Raw genomic sequence first — 15,448 nt, forward strand, 5'->3', positions numbered from 1 at the left:
TAAGGGAATTAAAAAAACGCGCCAAATGCGGGGCAAGCACTGGACCAAACGCTTTATAATAACCCGAGGAAAACCCATCAGGCCCGGGGGCCGAACCTTTTTTCAAATGCTTAATTACCTCTAAGATTTCTAGCTCCGAGATGGGGGATTCCATGGATTTCATATGAGCCTCGGAAATACTAGGTAATGCCAGGCCACCCAGGAAGGCCGTCCTGTCCTGGATGGTCGCTCCCTCACTAGGAGTGTACAACTGAGAGTAGAATTTGTAAAAAGCGGTCATAATTTTTTGTGGGTTCTGAGTCATGGATCCATCCGAAGTCTTAATTTTGGGAAAAGCATAGGATCTGGGCCTGGGGGAAAGTTTAGCAGCTAGCCGGGGTCCTATTTTGTCGGTTTGGTAATAGAACTGTGCAGAGGACCAACGTAAACTTTTCTCTGCCCGGGTGGTAAGAGCCATGTTCAGGGCCAGACGACCCGCTTCCAAACACTGTCGCGACGCTAGAGTTGGTTTTTTCTTATGTGCCCTAGACACTTCCCGGAATTCCTTCTCCAGTTTAGCTATATCAATTTGATTTTCCCGCTTAAGTTTTGCCGCCAGCTGGATAAGCTTACCCCGCATGACAGCCTTATGAGCCCACACGGTTTCTGGTGAGACCCCGCTTTGAGCGTTCAAATGAAAGTATTCAGTAATGTCTTTTTCCAGCATATTGCAGAGAGAGGGATTACTGAGCAAAGATTCGTTCAGACGCCACCTGCGCACCCCATCCCGTGATCTAGGGGACAGGAGGTCCAAGATGACCACGGAGTGATCCGAAAGAGGTGATTCCCTAATATTCGCTTTAACGGCCAGAGGGACCTCAGCCGATGACAAGAAAATGTGGTCAATCCTGGCAAATGTGCCATGAGGGGCAGAGAAATGTGTGTATTCCCTGGAGGAAGGGTTGAGTTCCCGCCATATGTCTATCAGACCCAGTGAGTTAAGTTGCTTAGCGATGGTGAGACCACGTTTGGGTGGCCCCAAGTCCCTAGGGCGCCTAGGGCTGGACTTGTCCAACATCTTATCCAATGACGTGTTGGAGTCACCCCCAACTATCAAGGTACCCGTTAAATACGGTTCAAGCTTCGCCCACATTCTGGTGAAAAACCTAGCCTGTCCCTGATTGGGGGCATAGTAGGACACAAACGTGTAGGAAATCCCCTCCATTGTCCCTGACACCAGAATGTATCTCCCTTCCGGGTCTCTAACTTCTGATGTGGGGGAGAAGCCCAAGTGTTTAGAAAAGAAAATGCCAACCCCTTTTGTCTTATTAGCTGCGTTAGCCAGGAAGAACTGTGGAAATTTGGAGTGTATGAATTTAGGCAAATAAGTATCAGGGAAGTGGGTTTCCTGGAGCAGGAGCACTTCAAATTTTTGGGAGTGTGCATGTTGAAAATATTTCCGTCTCTTAACTGGGGAATTCATCCCCTGAACATTGTGCGATGCAATTTTTAGAGGAGCCAGAGATGGTTTACTAACCGCCATAAATCCAGAGAGGAGCTATAACGCCAATGAAGGACCCACCTGAAGTTCCGAGGAGTTCGGGAAGTCGGAGGAACCGGAGCACCATCACAGCAGTCCACCCACCGTCTGAAGAGGAGACAGAGTCCACTCCAGCATCTGAAGAGAAAGCAGACAGATAAGAGAGAGAAAGGCAAAGAAGAAGAGAAAGAGACGGGGAAGAGGAAGACCAACCCAGAGGCCCCTGAGGCATGTAAGCCAGGGGAGCCCCCTCCCCCCCTAGGTCCGGGCCAGGCCCGCCTAGGCCCAGACCATGAGACAAGCAAAAGTTACCTGTCCGCGAAAGTTGCAGACAGACGTCTGACGCCGCCCAGGGCATATTACACTGGACGGGGTCAGAGGGAGGCGCAAAGCTCGCGCCCCAGACCTACCCGGCCCCAACCCAAATGCTATGATAACGATCCATCAGTATTTAATCAGAATACATCCTTAGCTGCAATATCAGATGTGATTGTGCTAAATTGGGAATAAGGCTGACAAAACAGCAGAATCTATAATACATTTGCTTCACTTATAATAACACCCCTGCTAACTCTTCACTGTTTCACTATTTTTATCTGTAGACTTCCCAGCGGTTAGTTGGGTGCTTCAGCTGGATTGCCCTGAAGATGCTAACACTTATATTCACAGAGTTGGGAGGACAGCCAGGTACGTCTTATGTGTACAAACACTTATCTCTACATCTTATGTCTACCAACTACTACTTTCTAATCTCTGCTTCCATTTACAGTTTACCGTCAAAGTTACTTGTTGGTCTCTCCCTTGTGGTTGCTGCCAGATGTAATTGTTTATACAGTATGGCTCCTGTCCACAGACATGCGGTTCTTTTTAAATTAAAGTGATGGCTCCTTATAGATTTCTTAGAAAATTTTCAAATATAAATGAGAATGTTAAGCACTTCTTTATATGTATATAATAGACAGTAAGAGTTCTTGGCAGATTAATAATTTCACTTATTGCACTTTCATGTCATATGACCTTTAGAAGAATGCCAGGCAATATGGAGTGTATGGGAGCTAGAAAATCATCTACATAAAGATAAAAACATAAAATGAACAAGCCGTATATAATCTCACAACTTTCCGGTAAAGTCCTTCTGCAGCTTTCCCCTTCTATTTCCAGTATTTTTTCTAAACAAATTTTGTTCATCGTCACAAACTTGGCCATGTCTGTGTGCCATCCCTTCACACCTTCACACCTATGTGTTGTGGCAATACATTTTACACTTGTAAGTGCATTGCAGTGTCATTCATTTTCAATGATGCCCCAAAGCATCAAGGTATGTGGTGGTGTGCTGTTAGGGGGGGGGGGGGGGGGGTAAAAATAGGTGTGTCATTCACAGCCCTATGCTGATGTTTGTGGAAAAAAAGGTAGTCTGAAGCCAAAAAGTTTTATTTAAGGTGGAGTATGGAAGGACTACAAGCACTGCTCTCATCTGCATATTTTACCCACTTTATCATTTGTAATAACCCTGCCTTTCTTGTTAGGATTGGGGATACTTTTGCTAGTTGTATTTCAGGCAAATGTAAAAAGCACACCTTGTCTTTTTTACAGAATTTTCTTGCATCCTAGTTTGGCAAACCCCTGAAGCCTTTTTGCAGCCACTTCCTGTCTACATGCTCTCCAGCTACGACTGCATGGCACTTCTCAGCTTGGGTTTCTCAGTGGTGACCACAGTGACCTATGCCTGTGCAAGGTGTTAAAATGATCACTTGTGGTCCCTGTCCCTGTGGGACAAGGTGACAGCACAGGAACACAACTGGGAAAGGGGGACAAAACATTGCCGCCCTATAACAGGAAGTGTCTGCAAAACCTTCATGATGAGATTACCAGGTAATAATTTAATAAAAGATGCGGATTTCAAAAGATTGAAAATGACTTTTAAAATGACAAAAACATGGTAAAGCTTACAGTATCTGAGATTTTAGCTGTTCAGTTTACATACATTAGAGTGGTTCTAAAAGCAAACATTTTTTTTACCCTAATGCAATCTATGTATTAAGGTAAAAAAACCTTCTGGGTGCAGCGCCCTCCCTTATGTTTACCTGAGCACCATATTGGTCCAGTGATGTACATGAGAGCATCGGCTCTCCCTGGTCTCTGTTCTCATTGGCTCACACAGCAGTGGGAGCAATTGGCTCCCGCTGCTGACCATCACAGCCAGTGAGCCAATGAGAAAGTGGGGGGGCAGGCCTGAGCTACGCTGTGTGTGTGAATGGAGACTCACCGTGGCTTGGGAGCAGTCCTGCTCGTGTGCCCTTATAGCAAGAGGCTTGCTATTGGGGGCACTTGGTAGGGGGAGGAGACAGGACTGCCAACGGGGGACCTAAAAAGAAGAGGCTGCTCTGAGCAAAACTAGTGCACAGAGTATGTAAGTATAACATGTTTAAAGAAAAAAAAAAGCTTTCCTTTAGAATCATTTGAAGTGCAGGCATTGCTTGTGGCTCTGTGCCTGAGTTTTATTAATGGTTCCCTGTTGTATGATTACTTTCATATGTAAATTATAAGATGGAGGTACTTCAATCTTTAGACTCCTGCCTTGGAACGGTTGGAAGAATACTGAAGGCTATCTTCTCTATAGCTTTACTGCTATCTTTCCATTGTTAGCATATTGCATGAGAACTGGATTACAGTTTAATAGCTGCTGCTAATGGAGCTTGCTAAGACTTCATTGAAAGTTTCATGGACCACAAGAGTGTTTAATTGTTCCACATAAAACCTTAATTAATGATCAGCACTAATTAGGATCCTGCATTATCTCCTGTCAGTGTAAGCGTTTCTTTTCTGATACAGTGCCGGTAACTGAAACTGCAGCTACTGGGTGAGATTGCTGAGCTGCGCGGTTAACAAACGTGTCAATACCTGAGAGTCTGGCCCCGGTGTTAGTCCTGTTTACAGTCAGATCCCATTTACATCGGATGCTTTTACTTTGGGGCTTGCAGAATTGGATTTTTTGATGAAAAATAGGTTTACTAACAAGACAAGAGCAGTAGTGGTGAGTGGCGTGCTAGTGCCGTGACCAAGCTGCCTGGTAATCAGCATTTACACTATGCCGTATTGATCAGCAGTAATGAATTTTCAAGCCTCTATTTTTCACTTTTTTAGAAATAACCCCTAAAGACTAGAATTACAAATATAACAAAAACTTTGTTTCTGCTTTGTGCCTTTTTTTATTTCATTTATTTATTTTTTTACCTTCTGTGGTAACATTTATAATAAATACTGATGACATTTCTGTTGAACAAATACAAATATCGAGAATCTAGCCAAAAAGTAGACTTGAAAACGTAATTCTTTAAAAGTTCTGTTGTGTAAATGCAAGTTTTAAAGCCAAGGTTTCAACAAAATATATAAAAAAAAAAAAAAAGAGCACAAGGAAGAGTAAATAAAATCAGCGCAAAGTGTTCCTTATGCTGCTGACTGTGGCTTTAGTTGAAATCTTTAGTCCTCAGATCCTCTTTTACCACTGCAATGGTAACCTCCCTGTACTGTAGGTTTAATATGAGCTGAGGGACATGTCATATACACTCATTAGGAGTGCCACTTGTACTCTCCCTATCCGCCCCTCTCCTCCATTCATAGAAACAGTAATAAAGCTTCCATCATTGAAAAGCACTCTGTGAATGGAGAAAGGGGCGAGTGAATGAAAGATCTGCCTCCCGCTCATAGATTCCTTTTTGTTCATGGAAGTGTTGGTACAGTTTCTGTGAATAGAGGAGGGGGTGGTGAAAGGGTGGGCATTGTTGGCATTCTCGTGGAGTGTAAATGACAGGTCCCTCTGCTCAAAAAAACCTCCGTGCACGGGAAGATTACCAAGGGGAGGATTTTAGGACCAAAGAGTTCAACTAAATCTGGAGCCAGCAGCCCAAAGGACACTTTGCATTTAATTGTAAGTACTGCCCCTTGTTCTTTTATATATTTTATTTATATATATATATATATATATATATAATGTGTGTGTGTGTGTGTGTATACAGTGGGTACGGAAAGTATTCAGACCCCCTTAAATTTTTCACTCTTTGTTATATTGCAGCCATTTGCTAAAATCATTTAAGTTCATTCTTCTTCCTCATGAATGTACACATAGCACCCCATACTGACAGAAAAACACAGAATTGTTGACATTGTTGCAGATTTATTAAAAAAGAAAAACTGAAATATCACATGGTCCTAAGTATTCAGACCCTTTGCTCAGTATTTAGTAGAAGCCCCCTTTTGGGAAAGATGCAACAAGTCTTTCACACCTGGATTTGGGGATCCTCTGCCATTCCTCCTTGCAGATCCTCTCCAGTTCTGTCAGGTTGGATGGTAAACGTTGGTGGACAGCCATTTTTAGGTCTCTCCAGAGATGCTCAATTGGGTTTAAGTCAGGGCTCTGGCTGGGCCATTCAAGAACAGTCACGGAGCTGTTGTGAAGCCACTCCTTCCTTATTTTAGCTGTGTGCTTAGGGTCATTGTCTTGTTGGAAGGTAAACCTTCGGCCCAGTCTGAGGTCCAGAGCACTCTGGAGAAGGTTTTTGTCCAGGATATCCCTGTACTTGGCCGCATTCATCTTTCCCTCAATTGCAACCAGTCGTCCTGTCCCTGCAGCTGAAAAACACCCCCACAGCATGATGCTGCCACCACCATGCTTCACTGTTGGGACTGTATTGGACAGGTGATGAGCAGTGCCTGGTTTTCTCCACACATACCGCTTAGAATTAAGGCCAAAAAGTTCTATTTTGGTCTCATCAGACCAGAGAATCTTATTTCTCACCATCTTGGAGTCTTTCAGGTGTTTTTTAGCAAACTCCATGCAGGCTTTCATGTGTCTTACACTGAGGAGAGGCTTCCGTCGGGCCACGCTGCCATAAAGCCCCGACTGGTGGAGGGCTGCAGTGATGGTTGACTTTCTACAACTTTCTCCCATCTCCTGACTGCATCTCTGGAGCTCAGCCACAGTGATCTTTGGGTTCTTCTTTACCTCTCTCACCAAGGCTCTTCTCCCCCGATAGTTCAGTTTGGCCGGACGGCCAGCTCTAGGAAGGGTTCTGGTTGTCCCAAACGTCTTCCATTTGAGGATTATGGAGGCCACTGTGCTCTTAGGAACCTTAAGTGCAGCAGAAATCTTTTTGTAACCTTGGCCAGATCTGTGCCTTGCCACAATTCTGTCTCTGAGCTCTTCAGGCAGTTCCTTTGACCTCATGATTCTCATTTGCTCTGACATGCATTGAGATCTGGAAGGTCTTATATAGACAGGTGTGTGGCTTTCCTAATCAAGTCCAATCAGTATAATCAAACACAGCTGGACTCAAATGAAGGTGTAGAACCATCTCAAGGATGATCAGAAGAAATGGAAAGCACCTGAGTTAAATATATGAGTGTCACAGCAAAGGGTCTGAATACTTAGGAGCATGTGATATTTCAGTTTTTCTTTTTTAATAAATCTGCAACAATGTCAACAATTCTGTGTTTTTCTTTCAGTATGGGGTGCTATGTGTACATTCATGAGGAAGAAGAATGAACTTAAATGATTTTAGCAAATGGCTGCAATATAACAAAGAGTGAAACATTTAAGGGGGTCTGAATACTTTCCGTACCCACTGTATATTGGTCCTGAGGGGGGAATACCAAATTCTATCTGTAGGGAGCGAAATGTCTTAACTGCAGGACCAATCAGAAGATCCTCCACAGTAGACACTCCTCGAGACGTCCAAGCCATCACACTAAGGTCTGGAATGACTAAGGATAGGCTTCGGATAGGCAAAGGGACAGATGTGGTAGGGCCTATCGTGTGAAGACATTGGGTAAACTTATGCCATGTGGCAATCGTGGCTACAGTCAATGGAGAGAATGATTGGGGTGGCCGAGGAAGATATCTACTCGCCAAGAGGTAATTGAGTAAGTTATGCCCGGGTATCTGAGAGGATTCGAGGCTAGGGTTGCCACCTCATCCCTTTAAACCAGGACACACATTAATTACACACGTTCTGTGGCCAATTAAGCTCACTTGGTGCCTCATGTGCATTATATCAGCACCAGAACCTGTGTAAATAATACATGTCCTGGATTAAAGGGATGAGGTGGCAACCCTATTTGAGGCGAACCCACAGGTGTAGAGAGGCAGGTTGGAACCACGCTCTCGCTTGTGCTAGTATCATGGCAGAGTAATAATCCTGAATGGATGCATGCCCAGCCCCACACGCTTTCCTATTGGGTAGCAATTTGCTGAAAGCGCAGCGTGCCCTTTTGCCTTGCCATAGATATATATTTAAAAGGGATTGAGCCTTCTTAAAAAAAACGGTGGGGACTGGAATTGGCAACGAACGGAAAAGATAGAGCAGCAGGGGGAGCAGTATCATTTTAAATTGGGCTAGTCTACTGGACCACGTCAACTCCACTGCTGCCATATTTTGTAGTTTCGTTTTGGAGGGAGTCTAGAAAGGGAGTATAATTGGCCTGTGCCAAGGTTAGCGAGCTTGAAGTGAGCGTAATCCCCAGGTATTGGATCCCCTCTGGTGACCATTTGTAGGGAAAGGAGTTCTCCATTCTACTTCTAACTGATGGAGAGATCCCCAGAGGCAATATGTTAGATTTAGAATCGTTTACCTTATAGTAAGATATCTTATTGAATAATTGCAAAGCTTCATGAACATGGGCCAGAGATTTTTCTACATCTGTCAGAATCAAAATTATGTCGACAGCAAATAGGCCAATGGTATGGTGCGTGTCTTGGATGGTCAGACCGTGTATATCGGGGTGAGAGCGTATATAAATCGCCAAAGGCTCCATGAGAAAATCAATGATGAGCGGCGAGAGAGGGCACCCCTGCCTCGTCTCATTTGTTATAGGAAAGGGGTCGGACAACACCCCTGCCGTCAACACCTGCTCAGAGGGTGTCGTATACAATGCCATAATAGCCGAATGAATGCTCCCCTGGAAGCCAAAGGCCGACAGGGTGTGCGATGGGTAGGACCAGTGGATGTGATCAAACGCCTTCTCTGCATCCAGCGTAAGGAGAAGAGAAGGCGTTAGCGTGAATTCAGCTGAATGGATTATATTGATCATTCTGCAAATGGCGGCAGACGTTTGGCGATGTTTAACAAAACCGCATTGATCCGGGTGGATAAGGAGGGGTGCAATCTCTGCTAACCTCAACGCTATAAGCTTAGCATAAATTTTTAAATCGCAATTTAAAAGAGAAATAGGAAGGAAATTCTGTCTGTTTGGGACTTTAAATGAGGCACAAGTAGGTAATGCTTAGTGTCTCCATCCCTGTATCAGAAAAACTGAAAATTGAGGGGATTGAGAGGTGCATGGAAACCAGCCAGCCCCCAGTCTGATGTACTCACTCACCAGTCTGCCAACCAACCAAGTAGACCCGTCTCACGATGTAGGTAAAAAACAGGCGTTTAGTTGACTCGCATTTGCATACGCATGTGTAAGCTGCAAGGGCCCCTTCACGGCACCCTGTGTTGCAGTCCTATCCTAACATGGTTGCTAATGGATGGATGGATGGGAGACAGGTGGAATGGAGGTGGCCCAATCCTCCCCCAACCTGCTCCCATCAATGACTGGTTTAAATATATCATAGTTCTAATTAGCTGTGTTGTAGCAATGGTACAAACTGAAATGGACTAGCTGAGAAGCATTTACAGTGCATTGCGAAAGTATTCGGCCCTTTTGCCACATTTCAGGCTTCAAACATGAAGATATAAAACTGTGATTTTTTTTTTTTTTTTGTGAAGAATCAACAACAAGTGGGACACAATCATGAAGTGGAACAAAATTTATTGGATATTTCAAACTTTTTTGACAAATAAAAAACTGAAAAATTGGGTGTGCAAAATTATTCAGCCCCCTTAAGTTAATACTTTGTAGCGTCACCTTTTGCTGCGATTACAGCTGTAAGTCGCTTGGGGTATGTCTCTATCAGTTTTGCTCATCGAGAGACTGAAATTTTTGCCCATTCCTCCTTGCAAAACAGCTCGAGCTCAGTGAGGTTGGATGGAGAGCGTTTGTGAACAGCAGTTTTCAGTTCTTTCCACAGATTCTTGATTGGATTCAGGTCTGGACTTTGACTTGGCCATTCTAACACCTGGATATGTTTTTGTGAACCATTCCATTGTAGATTTTGCTTTATGTTTTGGATCATTGTCTTGTTGGAAGACAAATCTCCGTCCCAGTCTCATCAGGTCTTTTGCAGACTCCATCAGGTTTTCTTTCAGAATGGTCCTGTATTTGGCTCCATCCATCTTCCCATCAATTTTAACCATCTTCCCTGTCCCTGCTGAAGAAAAGCAGGCCAAAACCATGATGCTGCCACCACCATGTTTGACAGTGGGGATGGTGTGTTCAGGGTGATGAGCTTTGTTGCTTTTACGCCAAATATAACGTTTTGCATTGTTGCCAAAAAGTTTGATTTTGGTTTCATCTGACCATAGCACCTGCTTCCACATGTTTGGTGTGTCTCCCAGGTGGCTTGTGGCAAACTTTAAACTACACTTTTTATGGATATCTTTAAGAGATGGCTTTCTTCTTGCCACTCTTCCATAAAGGCCAGATTTGTGCAGTATACGACTAATTGTTGTCCTAGGACAGAGTCTCCCACCTCAGCTGTAGATCTCTGCATTTCATCCAGAGGGATCATGGGCCTCTTGGCTGCATCTCTGATCAGTCTTCTCCTTGTATGAGCTGAAAGTTTAGAGGGACGGCCAGGTCTTTGTAGATTTGCAGTGGTCTGATACTCCTTCCATTTCAATATTATTGCTTGCACAGTGCTCCTTGGGATGTTTAAAGCTTGGGGAATCTTTTTGTATCCAAATCTGGCTTTAAACTTCTCCACAACAGTATCTCGGACCTGCCTGGTGTGTTCCTTGTTCTTCATGATGCTCTCTGCGCTTTAAACGGACCTCTGAGACTATCACAGTGCAGGTGCATTTATACGGAGACTTTATTACACACAGGTGGATTCTATTTATCATCATTAGTCATTTAGGTCAACATTGGATCATTCAGAGATCCTCACTGAACTTCTGGAGAGAGTTTGCTGCACTGAAAGTAAAGGGGCTGAATAATTTTGCACGCCCAATTTTTCAGTTTTTTATTTGTTAAAAAAGTTTGAAATATCCAATTAATTTTGTTCCACTTCATGATTGTGTCCTACTTGTTGTTGATTCTTCAGAAAAAATTACAGTTTTATATCTTTGTTTGAAGCCTGAAAAGTTCAAGGGGGCCGAATACTTTCGCAATGCACTGTACCTCCATCCCTTTGGTAGATGCAGTGTAAACACAGAATGGGACATTACATGAGGTACCAGCCTGTAAAGCATAGTGCCTCCATCCCTGATTTCATAAACTATTTAGGGCTTTAAGGCTCCATGTACACGGGACGCTGGAAATGGTCGTTTAGGAGCAGTTGGGCGTTTTTTTCAGAAGCCCCTGAACCCATCTACATTTTATCTTATCTGTCCATGTACACCAGGTCGTTTACAGTCATTTGCAGGCAGTTGCGTTCAGGGACTGTTTTTAGAACGCAATTATTTGCGTTCGAACGTGTGTTTCCCGGCGTTTCAAACGCACAAATGCGTCTGAACGCGATGACCCGCGTTTAGCGTTCGCGTTTTTCCATTTTAAAGGGGAATAATTTTTTTGACCTCTAGGAACACTTGCAAACGCCGCTAAACGCCCGCCAAACGCGGGTACAAACACGACCAAACGGACGTTTCAAATGTCCTAAAAATTCCAGCATTCAAAGGGACTTTTAACAACGTCCCGTGTACATGGAGCCTTAATGAGACACAAGCAGGTCATGCTTTTGGTCTCCATCCCTGTATATGAAAAAAAGGTTAAAATAAACTGCATCCACCAAAAACGCACGAATTTGCACGGTGGGACTTTAGATGAGGCACCAGCCTGTAAAGCATAGCGCCTCCATCCCTAATTACAAGAACAATATAGGCTGTGTGGAGACACTCAAATTTGTTAGTGTTAGGACTGCAAGTAACACAGGGTTCAGTCAAGGGGCCTTGCAGCTTACACATGCGTTTGCAAATGCGTGTCAACTAAAGGTGGAGGAGCGCAAGGTTTCTAACATCCACCAGCTCAGTGATGTCATCATGGAGGAGTGGAAAAGGACTCTAGTGACAACCTGTGGAGCTCTGGTGAGCTCCATACCAAAGAGGGTTAAGGCAGTGCCAGAACATAATGGTGGCCACACAAAATATTGACACTTTGGGCCCAATTTGGACATTGTAACTTAGGGGTTTACTCACTTTTTTGTTGCCAGCGGTTTAGACATTAATGGCTGTGTGTTGAGTTATTTTGAGGGGACAGCAAATTTACACTGTTATACAAGCTGTACACTCACTACTTTACATTGTAGCAAAGTGTCATTTCTTCAGTGTTGTCACATGAAAAGATAAAATATTTACAAAAATGTGAGGGGTGTACTCACTTTTGTGAGATACTGTGTGTGTGTGTGTGTGTGTGTGTGTGTGTGTGTGTATATATATATATATATATATAATATATATATATATACATACATAATGTGTGTATATATGTGTATGTGTGTATATTATATTGTATAAAAGCGTGGACATTAGAAGAGGTCTTATAAGAGCTGATACATTCATTATATGGCCACATTGCATCCTGGGCATTGCATACTCACGTTTTTTTCTTTTGGGATTGTAAGCTATAATCAACCCACCTGAGGGTTTTTGCACGCAGTTGTCCAGAAATCTCCTGTGTTTTCCTCCTTTTAGCTTAGCTGCAGTAGAAATGCTTTGATACTCTTTAATATAACATGATGAAGTCCCTAGGAGGGATGCCTGCAGTGTATACTCTGAATACAAATGAATAGCTATTGCCAACAGGCTTTATTGAGATCTAAAGTGAGATTGATTAATGCTAAATGCAGGAGAATACCGACAAGAGTTCGAACCATGCCCATGTGCACTAACCCATTATTTCACCTATGAATCTGTAAAGAGAACTGATTCTGTACAAAGTGAAGCCTATGAAGGCTGGTTTGAGAAGGTCAATCAAAGAGCTTGTATTCTTTTATTTTATTAGTAAGAATGACAGCTCTGGAATTACCTATTGCATAGTGTTGTATGATATCTTTTATGTGCCCTCTACAACTAGGGGCCCTTTACCACTGGCTTACCAGTCAGATCTGTCTGTCCATTTTTTGGGTACACCTGATCAGAAGCTCCGTGCAGCTCTTTAGGCATGCTGATGTAAACGGACATGTCTGTTTACACCCGCTTATCTCTGAGTCCGTCCAGAAAAAAAGGAAAAGGACTGCATCTTTTTCTGTTTTTCGGGACCTAAACATGATGGATCAGGGTTAGCCTGATGTAAATGGACACAAATCTATTTAAAACTCTACAGGAACTAAAGTGACTGTAACCATCGTTTGTTGATTCTACCGATGCGTCACAGTAACAACATAAAAGAACTACAAAATATGGGAATGTGAAATAAATGTGTCCACTTTAAGTCTAATCAAGTGCAATTAAGTCTAATCAAGTGTAATCAAAAATGAAAAAACAAAATCTGCCAATAATTGTGAAATAATGATAAAAGTGGCGCAAAAGCAATGTGTGTCCTCAAAAAATATAAATCAAAGTAAAATCAGTGACACTCAGTGAAAGTTCAGTGTCCGAATGAAAACAACGTTCAAAAATATATGTATTCAGCTGGGATATATTCCGTGCTAAATCTCTGCTGTTATATTAATCTCCACACCACACCACTTGCCAAATGTGTCCCCACTTCTCCATAAGGTCTGCACTCACCACAACATGTTGCCCAAAGCCCCGTACACACGTACCGAATGTCGGCCGAACGATCGGCCGTCTTTTGTCCGGTGCTGTCGGCTAAAAACTGCAAAAGACTGCACATGAATTTTGTCGGCCAACAACAGCCGACTGCAGAAGTGATGTCATGTGATGGTTAACTTTCCGTGTGTTTTTTCTTCTCTGAGCATGCCTAGTCTTGCTAATCGGCTGTTTGTCGGCCGAATTCTGTACTGACTGGCGAACAATCGGCCGTTCTGGTGTTGGCCAACAAAAATTTTAATGCCTGCAGGACAGATTCTGTTCAGCCGAAAATGCGCTGTCGGCTGTCGGAAGCATCATACTAACAAGACTACAAACGGCCGATCGGCCGCCGGCCGAATATTTACGGCCGACAATCGCTACGTGTGTACGGGGCTTTACACTCTCCTGTTTGGCAATCAGGCAATGTAAGCCTCAGGGTGGTGGATATTCCAGTGGTGGTTCTTAATCATCTAGGTGATTCCATAGAGGTGTGTGGCCTTTATTCCAGGCGTGGCAACTGATAGGTTCAAGTAAGAACTTGTATAACGACATTCTGAAAGTGTCAATACTTTTAGCTTTAGAGTTGGAGTCCAATGAGATTTTCAATTTGCAGATTATTTCTGAAAATAATGGCTCCTTTTAAAGAGGTAGTAAACTCTTTATTTAAAAAAAAAAAAAAGGTTTCCCCCTGCAAGGCAATATCATAATGTGCTAGTATGTGGTGCATAGTAGCACATTATGAAAGACTTGCCTTTAAAACAAAGCCCTCCAGGGCTGTCACCACTGCAGAGGCTTTCATCTTCACCTAGTCTTTCTTCTGGGGTCACGGGCTGAGGCGGCTTAATTTTCCCGGCCGTAATGACGTCAGTGGGAGTCTCAGCCACAGCACACAGCTCTGAAGGAATGGCACGGGAATGGCGTTACTTCAGAGCGCATGCGCTGGTTACATCACTGGCTGCTGCTCGCTAGAATTTCTCCTTAACGGTGCACGTTTAAGAGATATTCATTTTTGCCTATAGGTAAGTTTTATTATAAGCTTACCCCCTATCACCCAGCTACAAGTGGACATGGTGCCGCATGGATGAGTACACATTGCCAGGGCCAAGATGCTTTGAATCGTGGTGCAGCTTTTCTTCCGCTACAGGCCAAGTTTGATAGGCTGCACCTTCTGTCAAACATGTAAGGGAATGGAGCTACTCCACAAATGCTTTGCTCGCATCCCAGCAAAAAAAAAAAAAAAGGCCTCAAGGGGCAGTAGCATTGCCTCATGAACATCTGCAGCAAACCTCCTTTCAACTTCCAAAAAAGCAATCCATTAAAAGGATCGGCTTCATCGTTTCTGTAAACAACCCATTCCTGTTTTGTTTGTACCAAAAGCTCAGAAAGGACAGTGCACGTCCATACAAGAGGATGCTTGTGGAAACCGCTTTTCACGTACATTTTTAGACTCGCTATAAGCAAAACCTTGACTTCATATAATTAACAACTGGCATTCATTTAGAATAGGCTGGTTGTGCACCACAATGTGGCTAAATTGCCAATACAGCGCACTTCGCCAGCTACTTTAATAAAGCATTGGAGTGCAATTTATAGGGAAAAGTACTGCACTGTGGCATTTGCCGTATGTTACAGTATATTTTAGTGCAACCCAACTATGAATGGGTTCCATTGACTGCTTAGACATTGCTCTTTTTTACCTACAACAGTGGGTTTAGATTGGCTTTACTCATTTTCAGGTCGCAGCCTGTCCGTTTTCTACACTGACAACACAGGTAAGGCCTTAAATAGTAGGAATAAAGGATGACTGCACTCCAGATTGATGACAGCATTGTATCGTAGGGTTATGCACCCTAACAGTGAGTGTACCAAATTTGTGCACTTGTATGTGACTAAGCCACGTTAGTAAAATAATATTTTGTATATTAAAAAAAAAAAAAAATTCCAAAACTAGTCAGTACTCACAAAGTAGGTACATTTAACAGCAAGCTCCATTCTTAAAGTGGCTTCTCAGTCATTTTTCATCTTTCCCATCTATTTAAATCCTTTGCCCTTGTTATAACTTTGGGCAGTAAAACATTTT

General features: G+C 43.2%; 1 protein-coding gene across 1 annotated transcript in view; it reads left to right on the top strand.

The window, feature by feature from the left end:
* DDX10 (DEAD-box helicase 10) overlaps positions 1–15,448 on the top strand; it is a 498,989-nt gene that overhangs the window by 40,128 nt on the left and 443,413 nt on the right. The window contains exon 9 of the mRNA XM_082244266.1: positions 2,122–2,206. Within this exon, the coding sequence (XP_082100392.1) occupies positions 2,122–2,206 (85 nt within the window). The remainder of the gene's footprint in view (positions 1–2,121; positions 2,207–15,448) is intronic.

This window comes from Pelophylax lessonae, assembly GCF_965119305.1.
Source record: "Pelophylax lessonae genome assembly, chromosome: 2".
NCBI lineage: Eukaryota > Metazoa > Chordata > Amphibia > Anura > Ranidae > Pelophylax > Pelophylax lessonae.